Genomic DNA, 13,122 nt, shown 5'->3' on the forward strand with positions numbered 1-13,122 from the left:
TCAACACTAATAATCATAGAGAAAATGATATATACAGTAATCAAATTTTACAACAATTTTAGAGAGTGCAAAGTCATGATTTTTACTTATTGTAGTATATAAATTTTAAATTTGAAGAAAATTGTTTCAAAAGAGTAAAATGATATTTTTTGAGGTCAGAAGAAAATAGAGTTTAAGTGGAAAAGTTATTAGAAACTATGAGGTAAGAGCTTTGAAGAGAATAATGAAATTTTCTGTTGGGAACAGCGAACAATTCAATAATAAAGAAATAATAAAGAGTACAGAGACAAGAGAATAACATAAGAGATTTGGTAACGAGGTTCGATAAATTGTGTCTGCATCCCCGGGAGCGTTGAGTGGCTACCACTATATATTAGTATTTGACTATTCTTCTCCTTGCTACATTATATTTACATAACATCAATATATATATATAGTCATCTACCCTAATCTGTTACATCACCCAAACTTATAACTTGTATTACTGTTATATAGAAATATGAGTCATTGCACAATATTTTCATTCCATAAAATCATATATACCTGTTGTTCTTGAGTTTTGTGGTTGGCATTAGAAACTATACCCAGAAAATTATACATATGATAATTAAAAAAAATGTGAGGGGGTAGGGACCCCTACCCGTCCTTCATAAGATTCAACTATCACGCTATTAGTATAATAATTTTTTATATTTTTATTATAACATCTACGAGACATATTTAATTTAATTATTATTGACTTTTATATATAAATGATACAAGTAAATAAAATAAAATATATTAATTTAATATAAATTTGTATTATATTGTATAAATATTACATTCATAAATATATCTATTCATATATCTCTATATATGATATTATTTGCAGGTTGTAGACATTAATTAAATTGCATTGGCTACCTGGCCTTCTTATCGGTGGTCCTAAAGGGAGGACCACATATTCTTATAAAGGGGACATGTTATCTACACTCCAAAATCCCTTTTTAATCTTTTCGTTTATGCCAATTATTCTAGTATAGTTGATTTATCACTTATGTGGAGATTGTCTCTATCAAATAATTTTTCTATAGATAAAATAAAGGTCGTACAGGTAAGAAAAAGAAAACATACAAAGCCAATTTTTTTACCAATACTATCTGAACTAATCACTCTAAGTACGTAGTTGTCATTTTCAATAAATGTTATTTTTATGAATCGAACTTTTGACATTTTAATCTATAGGAGGATTAATAAGGCTTATAAAAGTACTCTAAAACCAATTTTTTTTTTAACTCTTTACGTCCAAGATTACGTCTTATTTCATATTATGATTAAATAATTCAATCATTTACCGACACCTTCTTGATCTAAACCCTTTTATTTCATTTCTTTTATTGTACTAACATGCCTACCACCAATTATGAGTGTATGATAACAACCATTCATGTTTGTATTGTTTTTTTCATTCCTCGTCTTATTGTTCGTCTTTATCCCCAATGATATGTTATGTATATATGTTTGCACTGCTTAACGTACGATTTTGATGTATATAAGAAGCTTTTTATATGCATCATACACATACACTACTTCAACCTTCACATCTTACATACATTAACATCATATGGTACCTTCGACTAATTAAGGACAGACTATGGGGGGGCACCCCCAAGAACTGGGTCACCCCTATCGAAAACATACATCCTTTAAAGACCCAATAATATTATTGCTTTTTTAAGTATTAATAGCTGATAAGATTTAAATACCCAGTAGTATTATACATTTTTATAGATTCATTAGTACTACATTTTTTAAGGATCTTATAAAGTAGTGGACATGTTTAAGAAACTGGTATATTGGAAACCTAAAATATGCACTTCTAGATATAATCATATCACCACTTTCCCATAAAATATTTACTCACTTGTCATCAAATTAAAAATTTAAAGGAACACCTTGGTTATAAGCATCTCTAAGAAACATTTCAATTTGCAAGTTGGACCACTATTATATATATATATGACATAACAGAGAAGCATCATTTCACTTTTTTGTTATCCATCTTTGCCTTTCCACTTAATGTCTTATTCAGTTAGCTGTTTTGCATTATCAAATATACATAAAATGATATCCAAATCTTCTTCCAATAGTTGATAGTAACAATAAGTTATTCTTAAGTTCTTCGTAACGTAGTTTTGTTATTGTAATTCTCTCTTGTTTTTGCCAACTTGTGATATAAATATTTTTCACTTATATTCTTTTCATTTTCAGGTTGTTTTGTTTTTGTAATATATCCCCCTTTTTTATTGTAACTATACAATTAAAAACAAAATTACTTCATATCCAACACTACCTTTATGGCTTTACTGAATCAACAAACTACAAGTTATACATCAGTAGATTTACAAGTTATACATCAGTAGATTTACAAGTTATACATCAGTAGATTTACAAGTTATACATCAGTAGATTTACAAGTTATACATCAGTAGATTTACAAGTTATACATCAGTAGATTTACAAGTTATACATCAGTAGATTTACAAGTTATACATCAGTAGATTTACAAGTTATACATCAGAATATTTTTTAATTTAACGAGTATGACAACCTTCAAGAGTCTCTTGTTGGTTGTGTGTGTTTGGTTCATAGTTTAGGGGTATGCAAGATCCGATATTATCCGCTCATCCGATTAGGTCTGATCATGATTGGACCAGAATATATCGGGTCTATGGTTAGATTTAAGTTAAAAATTAGACCCAATAAATATTTATGGTTGACTAAGGAGCAAACATGACACAATTTGTTTCATAGTCACTCTTATTTCTCATATTTATATGTGCATATCTAATCGTGTACAAAATAATGATATCTCTTTGACTCATAGTATTATTTATTCCCTATTTTTTTATTATATATATATATGATTAACAAAATATCTATATATATCATTTCATATGTCAAATTATATATCTATAATAATAAATAATATTAAGAAATTTTATCTAAAAAAAATATAAATTATATTTAATTAAATCTAAAGTCGGGTTGAAATTCAAAAACATGTTTGGTCAACATTTGATATCAGTTTAGTCTTCTAATCTAAGATGAGTTAGACAAGTTGAAGTTCAAAAAAATAACTCAACCAACACTTAAAACTGAGTAGGGGAGAAACACACCCTGTACCCTAGTTCGTACGTCACATTTTTAACATTGTAAATTAGTTGAGTGAACTGGCTAGTTTGACTCATTTGCATTAAATTCTCTATACCCCACAAATGCAAAGCTTGGTCCATGGCTCTTTGAAGTGCCACGAATATCTCTTTGTATATCCTTATCCTCCAACTTGTTTTTTTATGTCTATTCTGTATGTCTCTATCTTCACCAAAAAATAATATTTTATAGTTTGTGGCTTTTTTCTTCATAGGCAGTTAGTATTATGGTTGAAGAAGTTAAATGTATTAACGTATTCTTCTCACACTTAATAATTAAGGACCACACATTTGGGATGAACATGAGATAAAAATTATTTGTGAGTTGCTCCCACCAACAAATCTTGAGTTAAAATGTAGGAAAGCCATTAAGCACTAATTAAAATAATTTACTCAAAATTCATAATTGAATGAGATACTAATAATTTGAAATATTGGTAATTTAGAATCACTAGCTATTTTGAGTAGGTTAAAATAAATTGTGTCTGCATCCCCGGGAGCGTTGAGTGGCTACCACTATATATTAGTATTTGACTATTCTTCTCCTTGCTACATTATATTTACATAACATCAATATATATATATAGTCATCTACCCTAATCTGTTACATCACCCAAACTTATAACTTGTATTACTGTTATATAGAAATATGAGTCATTGCACAATATTTTCATTCCATAAAATCATATATACCTGTTGTTCTTGAGTTTTGTGGTTGGCATTAGAAACTATACCCAGAAAATTATACATATGATAATTAAAAAAAATGTGAGGGGGTAGGGACCCCTACCCGTCCTTCATAAGATTCAACTATCACGCTATTAGTATAATAATTTTTTATATTTTTATTATAACATCTACGAGACATATTTAATTTAATTATTATTGACTTTTATATATAAATGATACAAGTAAATAAAATAAAATATATTAATTTAATATAAATTTGTATTATATTGTATAAATATTACATTCATAAATATATCTATTCATATATCTCTATATATGATATTATTTGCAGGTTGTAGACATTAATTAAATTGCATTGGCTACCTGGCCTTCTTATCGGTGGTCCTAAAGGGAGGACCACATATTCTTATAAAGGGGACATGTTATCTACACTCCAAAATCCCTTTTTAATCTTTTCGTTTATGCCAATTATTCTAGTATAGTTGATTTATCACTTATGTGGAGATTGTCTCTATCAAATAATTTTTCTATAGATAAAATAAAGGTCGTACAGGTAAGAAAAAGAAAACATACAAAGCCAATTTTTTTACCAATACTATCTGAACTAATCACTCTAAGTACGTAGTTGTCATTTTCAATAAATGTTATTTTTATGAATCGAACTTTTGACATTTTAATCTATAGGAGGATTAATAAGGCTTATAAAAGTACTCTAAAACCAATTTTTTTTTTAACTCTTTACGTCCAAGATTACGTCTTATTTCATATTATGATTAAATAATTCAATCATTTACCGACACCTTCTTGATCTAAACCCTTTTATTTCATTTCTTTTATTGTACTAACATGCCTACCACCAATTATGAGTGTATGATAACAACCATTCATGTTTGTATTGTTTTTTTCATTCCTCGTCTTATTGTTCGTCTTTATCCCCAATGATATGTTATGTATATATGTTTGCACTGCTTAACGTACGATTTTGATGTATATAAGAAGCTTTTTATATGCATCATACACATACACTACTTCAACCTTCACATCTTACATACATTAACATCATATGGTACCTTCGACTAATTAAGGACAGACTATGGGGGGGCACCCCCAAGAACTGGGTCACCCCTATCGAAAACATACATCCTTTAAAGACCCAATAATATTATTGCTTTTTTAAGTATTAATAGCTGATAAGATTTAAATACCCAGTAGTATTATACATTTTTATAGATTCATTAGTACTACATTTTTTAAGGATCTTATAAAGTAGTGGACATGTTTAAGAAACTGGTATATTGGAAACCTAAAATATGCACTTCTAGATATAATCATATCACCACTTTCCCATAAAATATTTACTCACTTGTCATCAAATTAAAAATTTAAAGGAACACCTTGGTTATAAGCATCTCTAAGAAACATTTCAATTTGCAAGTTGGACCACTATTATATATATATATGACATAACAGAGAAGCATCATTTCACTTTTTTGTTATCCATCTTTGCCTTTCCACTTAATGTCTTATTCAGTTAGCTGTTTTGCATTATCAAATATACATAAAATGATATCCAAATCTTCTTCCAATAGTTGATAGTAACAATAAGTTATTCTTAAGTTCTTCGTAACGTAGTTTTGTTATTGTAATTCTCTCTTGTTTTTGCCAACTTGTGATATAAATATTTTTCACTTATATTCTTTTCATTTTCAGGTTGTTTTGTTTTTGTAATATATCCCCCTTTTTTATTGTAACTATACAATTAAAAACAAAATTACTTCATATCCAACACTACCTTTATGGCTTTACTGAATCAACAAACTACAAGTTATACATCAGTAGATTTACAAGTTATACATCAGTAGATTTACAAGTTATACATCAGAATATTTTTTAATTTAACGAGTATGACAACCTTCAAGAGTCTCTTGTTGGTTGTGTGTGTTTGGTTCATAGTTTAGGGGTATGCAAGATCCGATATTATCCGCTCATCCGATTAGGTCTGATCATGATTGGACCAGAATATATCGGGTCTATGGTTAGATTTAAGTTAAAAATTAGACCCAATAAATATTTATGGTTGACTAAGGAGCAAACATGACACAATTTGTTTCATAGTCACTCTTATTTCTCATATTTATATGTGCATATCTAATCGTGTACAAAATAATGATATCTCTTTGACTCATAGTATTATTTATTCCCTATTTTTTTATTATATATATATATGATTAACAAAATATCTATATATATCATTTCATATGTCAAATTATATATCTATAATAATAAATAATATTAAGAAATTTTATCTAAAAAAAATATAAATTATATTTAATTAAATCTAAAGTCGGGTTGAAATTCAAAAACATGTTTGGTCAACATTTGATATCAGTTTAGTCTTCTAATCTAAGATGAGTTAGACAAGTTGAAGTTCAAAAAAATAACTCAACCAACACTTAAAACTGAGTAGGGGAGAAACACACCCTGTACCCTAGTTCGTACGTCACATTTTTAACATTGTAAATTAGTTGAGTGAACTGGCTAGTTTGACTCATTTGCATTAAATTCTCTATACCCCACAAATGCAAAGCTTGGTCCATGGCTCTTTGAAGTGCCACGAATATCTCTTTGTATATCCTTATCCTCCAACTTGTTTTTTTATGTCTATTCTGTATGTCTCTATCTTCACCAAAAAATAATATTTTATAGTTTGTGGCTTTTTTCTTCATAGGCAGTTAGTATTATGGTTGAAGAAGTTAAATGTATTAACGTATTCTTCTCACACTTAATAATTAAGGACCACACATTTGGGATGAACATGAGATAAAAATTATTTGTGAGTTGCTCCCACCAACAAATCTTGAGTTAAAATGTAGGAAAGCCATTAAGCACTAATTAAAATAATTTACTCAAAATTCATAATTGAATGAGATACTAATAATTTGAAATATTGGTAATTTAGAATCACTAGCTATTTTGAGTAGGTTAAAACTATTTTTTTCACTAGTTGAAATCATTCATGCATAAGTTTTAAACAAAGTATCAATAAAATGTGATGTTTTTTCCGGTTATTTGGATATTGTTAAATTAATAAAACTTAATTATAATGTCCTGCCTAACAAAAGATCTATTAATTTGTCGGTTTTACATATAATATTTGTTGTGTAATTTAATTTGAGGTTATATATAAGAACTTTATGTGAAGGGAAATATTAACCTGTATTCTCAGGGTAGTAAAAAAATTATAAGTTAGAAATTTTTTTTTTGCTAAGCAAAGAATATATTAAGAAATTAAGAGGAGCTAAATCGATACAAAGTTGAAAGAGGCTAACAGGGAGTCAAAATACAAGACTTTGGGTCTATATACCAATTAGAAAAAGAAAAACAATTAGATTTAATATTGGCCGAAAATCAAGTCCAAGATCTAATCTGGATCAAGTGAAAAATAATAGAGGACTTTGCTTCTAAATTAAAAAGATTTCCACTTGTTTTATTTTCTAAAGACTATGTGAAAACAGACTAACACTACAAAAATAGGGGAATTTTAATAAATGCATAAGGATGAAGTTTAAGAAAACACATTAGGAAATGTTTTCTTGAATATTGATATTTTAATATGTCAAGAAGTATTGAACTAAATATTATCTCTAATAAGCTTGTTAAAATATCCTAGTAGCATAATATAGGGAAACAAATTTATGTAGAGGAATGACTATCTTGGATTCCGATTAGTAGATGACAAGAATGGACTAGAATTTCATGTATATAAAATCAAGTTTAAACTAAGTGCCAACGATAAGTGCAAAAAGTTTAAAACCACCTTTACATTTCTAAGGAATTAATTGGAGACCAATTGTATCTTTTAGATATTTAATTGTTGAGGAAATACCTATTTTATTCCTTCAAATATTTTTTGTGTATAAATTTGGTCTATCGAAAATTAAAAAATTCAAAATGGTCCACAAAATATTAAAGATAAGTTAAATTAATATTTTTAATATTTTGTGACCATTCATAATAACTTTTTTTTATTTATATTCCTAATTTTTGAATATCACTTTAAATTTTTATTTTTCCGAGATGAATTTGATAAACTCATAATAAACAAAATAATATTTACTCTTAATTTTGTATTGATTGATGACCATTTTAATTATTTGATAACCAAGTGACTAAATTGATGGCTATTGTATATTTGGATGACGGATGATATTTTACTATTTATATATGATCTCTAAATTAATTTTTATTTTCAATTTAATGTTATAATTGTTTCAAAATTATCCTATTAACTTTGGAATGTTAGATATTATTATTATTTCCATTGGTCTAGATGTAATATCATTACTAATTAAACTTCATTAAAATACATTCAACACTTTACTTTAGATATATCTTCTCTCTTCTCTTTCCTCCTATTCCACCATTGTCCATGTTCAAGATTATTCACATTGCCTTAAGGTATTCTCTCACCATCATTGCTCATAATTGTCTTCACTTAATATGAACAAACATGCACCTTTAACAACATATTCCTTTTACAAACATATACATAAGCATGCCCTATTCATTAGTAGATTGTATAAGTTTGGTTGGGAAGAAATAAAACGTTTTATAATAAAAAGATTTTTTAGAAACCCTAATTCATCCCTAACTTCTATGGAAAAGAAAGATAACATATTTGGCTGAAAAAATACATAATGAAAAAAAAAATGGTGGATTGCTAAACCATGTCCCATTTTAATTAATCTAAAAAATTGAAAGAAACCATTGATAAAGCTTGAAGTAGGTCATAAATGGAATTTAGAGTTTAAGAAGATAAAAGGAGTACAAAAACATAAAGCGATTTTTATTCAGCTCTAATGAATTTTATAAAGTAAAAATGGATGATTAATATATAGAATAAAATAGTAAAATATTAAATAAATTTAATAAAAATAAACATATATATTAGTTACATTTGCAGTACAAATTAAAAAAACAAATAAACTCTAACGAAAGCTAATATTAAAAAGTGAAACAATGTTAGATGTTTTAAACTCAAAGAAGATATTATTTGAAAAAAATAAATTCATAGGACTAATTTAAAACCTGAACTCCAAAATGGAGAATTATTTCCACGTTTACTCCATTGACACAATACAGAACAGTAGCAATGAAATATATAGCAGAATACAACACTTCACCAATCATTAAGGAACTGTTTATAACAGTATTGATCACCAAAAACCATAAGATATATGTCCTTATTAATCATCAGTAGATGAACATTGGTCACTCGTTGAACCAAACTTTGTAGTCCAATACTTTTCAATCTCTTCCGCAGTTCTTCCCGGAATTCTTCCAGCAATAAGAGACCATCTACAACATTTCAAATATATAAATATATGAACATATTTATATACAAATTTGGACTGAAAATGAGAAAATATACTGAAGATAAAGCAAAGTAAAACCTCTCTCCAACCAATCTAAACATCTTGGCAATGATATCTTCCTCATCTTCAGAGAACTCTACCTTAGGATTCTCACGTCTAACCCCTGAGACAGGAAAAAGAGCATAATATACACATAAAGATGGAGTTAATTATTATATAGCAATAGTGAAAAAGAAAAATGAGGCTATGGAAAAATGGTTAAGTTTATTAACATTAAAATGGTTCTTGTCTTCAAGTGCTACCTTGCTGGCCATTGTTGCCAATGTTTGCATCAGTTGCATGGTTCTTGTTACTCATGTTTAATTTCTCCTAGGAAGGGTGAGAAGATCTTGATGGTGTTGTCTGTAGGAAAAAATGTATGTTTAACTATATATAAGGGAAAAATTGTAATTTTGGAGTAAAAAAATAAATAAATATTTATTTTAATTTAAACTAAGATATATTAAAAATATTAAGGTACTTTAGAGAGTAAATTTGATGTAACAGTAAGGTTGTTACTTAGCAACTATGAAGCTACCTGTTCAAATCCTCGAAACAACTTCTCTGTTTTTTTATATCAGCAAATGTTAATATTTGTTTTGGGCGAGACATGAACCTTCAACCTCTTTCACTCCCCACTTATAATTTTTTTTTTAATTTGCTATGGGTGAAACTGGAACTCACAACATCTTTCATTTCATTCCTTAAATCCCTCCATTTTAACCATCAGACCAACTTATCTGTTTACATAGATAAAACTATGTATATCTACTCTCCTCGTAATCTATTATGTGGGAGTCTCATGCATCAAACTTGTTTTTATTAAAATTTAGTAGTAAATATATATTTGCTAAAAACAAAACAATATAGTGGCTATCGGCTAGTAAGTCACCCATATGTTAAATGGAAAGTAAATATATATTTGAATCAATTACTTGGTTAGTTGTGTATGAAGGTTTACAAATTCTGTTATTTATTAAATTAAACACATGGTGCTTATTATTTTAACACGCTTTATTAATGTTGATACATCACACTATATATACTGGGTACAGTGATTTAGAAAAGCTAAAGTATTTCTGGTGTATTAAATGAAAGAATATGTGATACTATATTTATGTCAATGAATCTATATACTTCTTTGTTTTTTAATTTATTGACTCATTAAGCTAACTCACACTTAAAACACCGAACGTTAGATAAAATAAATATAAGATATAACAATACTAATAGGTGTAGATAAGAAGAATAATAATGGTTACCAGCAAGAATGAGTTTGATAGCCCTAATCAACGTAACGTCATATATAAATGCGACAGTGGTCCTATGTAATGGACAAATAAACAAACATTGGAGGGATTAGACCTATGTGGAGTGTAGACAAGTTAACAGAAACAAAGGGTCCAGTTTGCACGTGAAAGCACGTGTTTCCATACCCCATTGCACATGTATTCATCGATCTACTCATAGTTTTGCATGGTAAGTCAGAGAAGTTGAGTTTGCATGAATTGTCACATCTCTGAAATTGGTCTATTTTCATCAGCTACTTAACTTAACGTTCAACACCTTATTCTTCCTCATGTTTCTGATGGCTCATTTGCTTTTCCAAACAACTGGTCCATATCATATGTTTTTATCTTAACAATATATATCAATTTCATTTTTGTGTTTTGTTTATTATTCAAACAATTATATTTGTATGTAAATGTAATGAAAATTATATATATATATATAATTGTGAATTATTTCCTAATCATTGGTGAATTAGAAATTTATTATGATTCATGTATTATCAATGTGAATTATTTCTTTATCCTTAAGAATATTGGGGTATGATGATATTCATCAACCAAATCATTGAATTTTTTTCAAGAGATCTTCATATTTTCTCTCTAATTTGGAGAAGAGAAAACTATTTATGATTTGGTATGATAAAGACCTTGATAGTTTTCTTTGCAGTAAGATCCAGGCTTCACATTATCTCACATGGGTCAACTTAGGTATTCACTTATTAAGGTCATATAAGTTTTAAGAATTATATTGTTGTCAATATGAGACCATTTGTTTTATAACAACTTAAATAAGTAGTTGATATAATTATATTAAATATATGATAATAAATAATTAATTAAGATAAAAAAAATTCAACAACTACTACTACTTTTTTTAAATTCAATATTTTGAAATATATTGTTTTAGGTGCAAAATTGTTTTTGTTGTGGTTGCAAAAGTTCTTAAGTTTCTTGCAAATAAAAACAAGAGTGAAAAGTCATTTTGGTCTTTAAAAAGTTTCGTGTATACGAATTTGATTCCAGATAAAATATAAATTCAAATAATTATTCAAAGATCGTGAACATGAGTCAAAATAGTCTTTATCAAAGGTTATAAAAAATGTTAAAAATGACAAATTTAACTTATATTTAATATTTTTAGGGTCAATTTGAGTTTTTCAATATTTTAGAGATCAAATTGATACACAAAATTTGAAGGAACAAAATAGGTATTTAATCTAAAAAATAATATTTTTTTCCTTTTTTTGTTCCATTCTTTTTATCACTTCTATTATATGTAAAATTGTTTTATTATAGATTTTTATTTTGGGAGAATCTTTAAAACTTTCTAGAGAGATGTGCCTACTTCCTTTTGTTGGCATCAACAATAATAGTATGTTCACTAGTCGGTGATGGATCGTCCAACAATTAATGGGGTCCTTTTGTAAGGTTTCAAATTTGGAGAATAGTGTTTTGGTTGAGCATTTTATGATGGAGGAAATGGAAGAGGTAGTGATGACCATTAATGGTGATAAAAGTCCAAGGTTTGATAGTTTCAATTTTTGTTTCTTTCAGAAGTTTTGGGAAGTTGTTAAGGATGATGTTTGAGCAATGATAAATGAGGTTTTTGTATAAGGTTCTTGGCCTAAATCTATTTCCTCTTGTTTTATGGCACTTATTCCAAAAATCCAAAGCCTACAAAAACTAGATGAGTATAAACTTATTTCCCGGTTGGGAAGTTAATATAAGATCATTGCTAAGATTTTGAATGCCAAATTGAGGAAGCTAATTGGTTATGTCATATTAGATAATCAATTTGGATTGGATCCAGTCATATAAAATCAAGATGGAATTTTGGTGTTGAATGAAGTTGTGGATTAGGGTAGGAAATTTAAGAAGGAATGTTTTATTTTGAAAGTTGATTTTAAAAAAAGCTTATGATTCAGTAAGTTGGTATTTCTTGGAATATATGATGTATAGATTGGATTTTTGTGGGAAATGGATTAGTTGGATGAGAGTGCTTGTGTGCTCGGGAAGTTTACTTGTTCTAGTTAATGACAGTCCTACTGGTGAAGTTCAAATTAGGCATGATTTAAATCAAAGAGTTCCATTAGTTCCTTTCTTGTTTTTAGTGGTGATTGAGGGGTTGAATAACCTTCTGAAGCAAGTTGTTGCTACATGAATGTTTGCTGGGTATAACTCGGGCTATGGTGTGGAGATATATCTTTTTTACAATATGCAAATGATATTATTATGGTGAGGGTAACATCTTTGCAGAATATTTTATGTTTGAAATATGTGGTGCAATATTTTTATAAGATCTCCGGTCTTAATGTTAACTTCTTAAAAGTTGTTTGTATGTCTTAAATGTTTCTTAAGAGTGTATTTAGGAGGTTGCATAGGTTCTTAACTGCAGATTTGGTTATCTTCCTTTCTCTCATTTGGATTTACCTATTGGAGCTAATCCTATAAGGGTGTCATGTTGGCAACTAGTCATAGATTCACTAACTAAGATGTTAGCGGTGTGGAAAGGAAAACATTTATCATTGGGAGGTA

The 13,122-nt window shown here is 28.1% G+C and overlaps 1 protein-coding gene across 3 annotated transcripts; it reads right to left on the reverse strand.

The window, feature by feature from the left end:
* Positions 8,947–9,675, reverse strand: LOC109345333 (MYB-like transcription factor ETC3). Of its 3 annotated transcripts, none has more exons than XM_019584274.1 (3): positions 9,559–9,667; positions 9,335–9,431; positions 8,947–9,239 (listed from the first exon to the last, which is right to left on the reverse strand). In XM_019584274.1, the coding sequence occupies exons 1-3, from the start codon at positions 9,611–9,613 to the stop codon at positions 9,128–9,130; spliced, it is 264 nt and encodes an 87-aa protein (XP_019439819.1). In that variant the 5' UTR covers positions 9,614–9,667; the 3' UTR covers positions 8,947–9,127. The 3 variants fall into 3 exon arrangements, with proteins under 3 accessions (XP_019439819.1, XP_019439821.1, XP_019439820.1); XM_019584276.1 differs by having other exon boundaries at positions 9,335–9,419; positions 9,559–9,662; XM_019584275.1 differs by having other exon boundaries at positions 8,962–9,239; positions 9,335–9,425; positions 9,559–9,675.

The sequence above is a fragment of the Lupinus angustifolius genome, chromosome LG04 (assembly GCF_001865875.1).
Source record: "Lupinus angustifolius cultivar Tanjil chromosome LG04, LupAngTanjil_v1.0, whole genome shotgun sequence".
Classification (NCBI taxonomy): domain Eukaryota; kingdom Viridiplantae; phylum Streptophyta; class Magnoliopsida; order Fabales; family Fabaceae; genus Lupinus; species Lupinus angustifolius.

What these genes read in the sequence shown, in the direction of transcription:
- LOC109345333 (XM_019584274.1), bottom strand. Translation starts at nt 9,613, where the DNA reads ATGAGTAACAAGAACCATGCAACTGATGCAAACATTGGCAACAATGGC. An exon ending in TGGCAACAATGGCCAGCAAG is followed by an intron (nt 9,432 to 9,558) that starts GTAGCACTTGAA and finishes ATTATGCTCTTT; the next exon opens with TTCCTGTCTCAGGGGTTAGA. An exon ending in TTTAGATTGGTTGGAGAGAG is followed by an intron (nt 9,240 to 9,334) that starts GTTTTACTTTGC and finishes GAAATGTTGTAG; the next exon opens with ATGGTCTCTTATTGCTGGAA.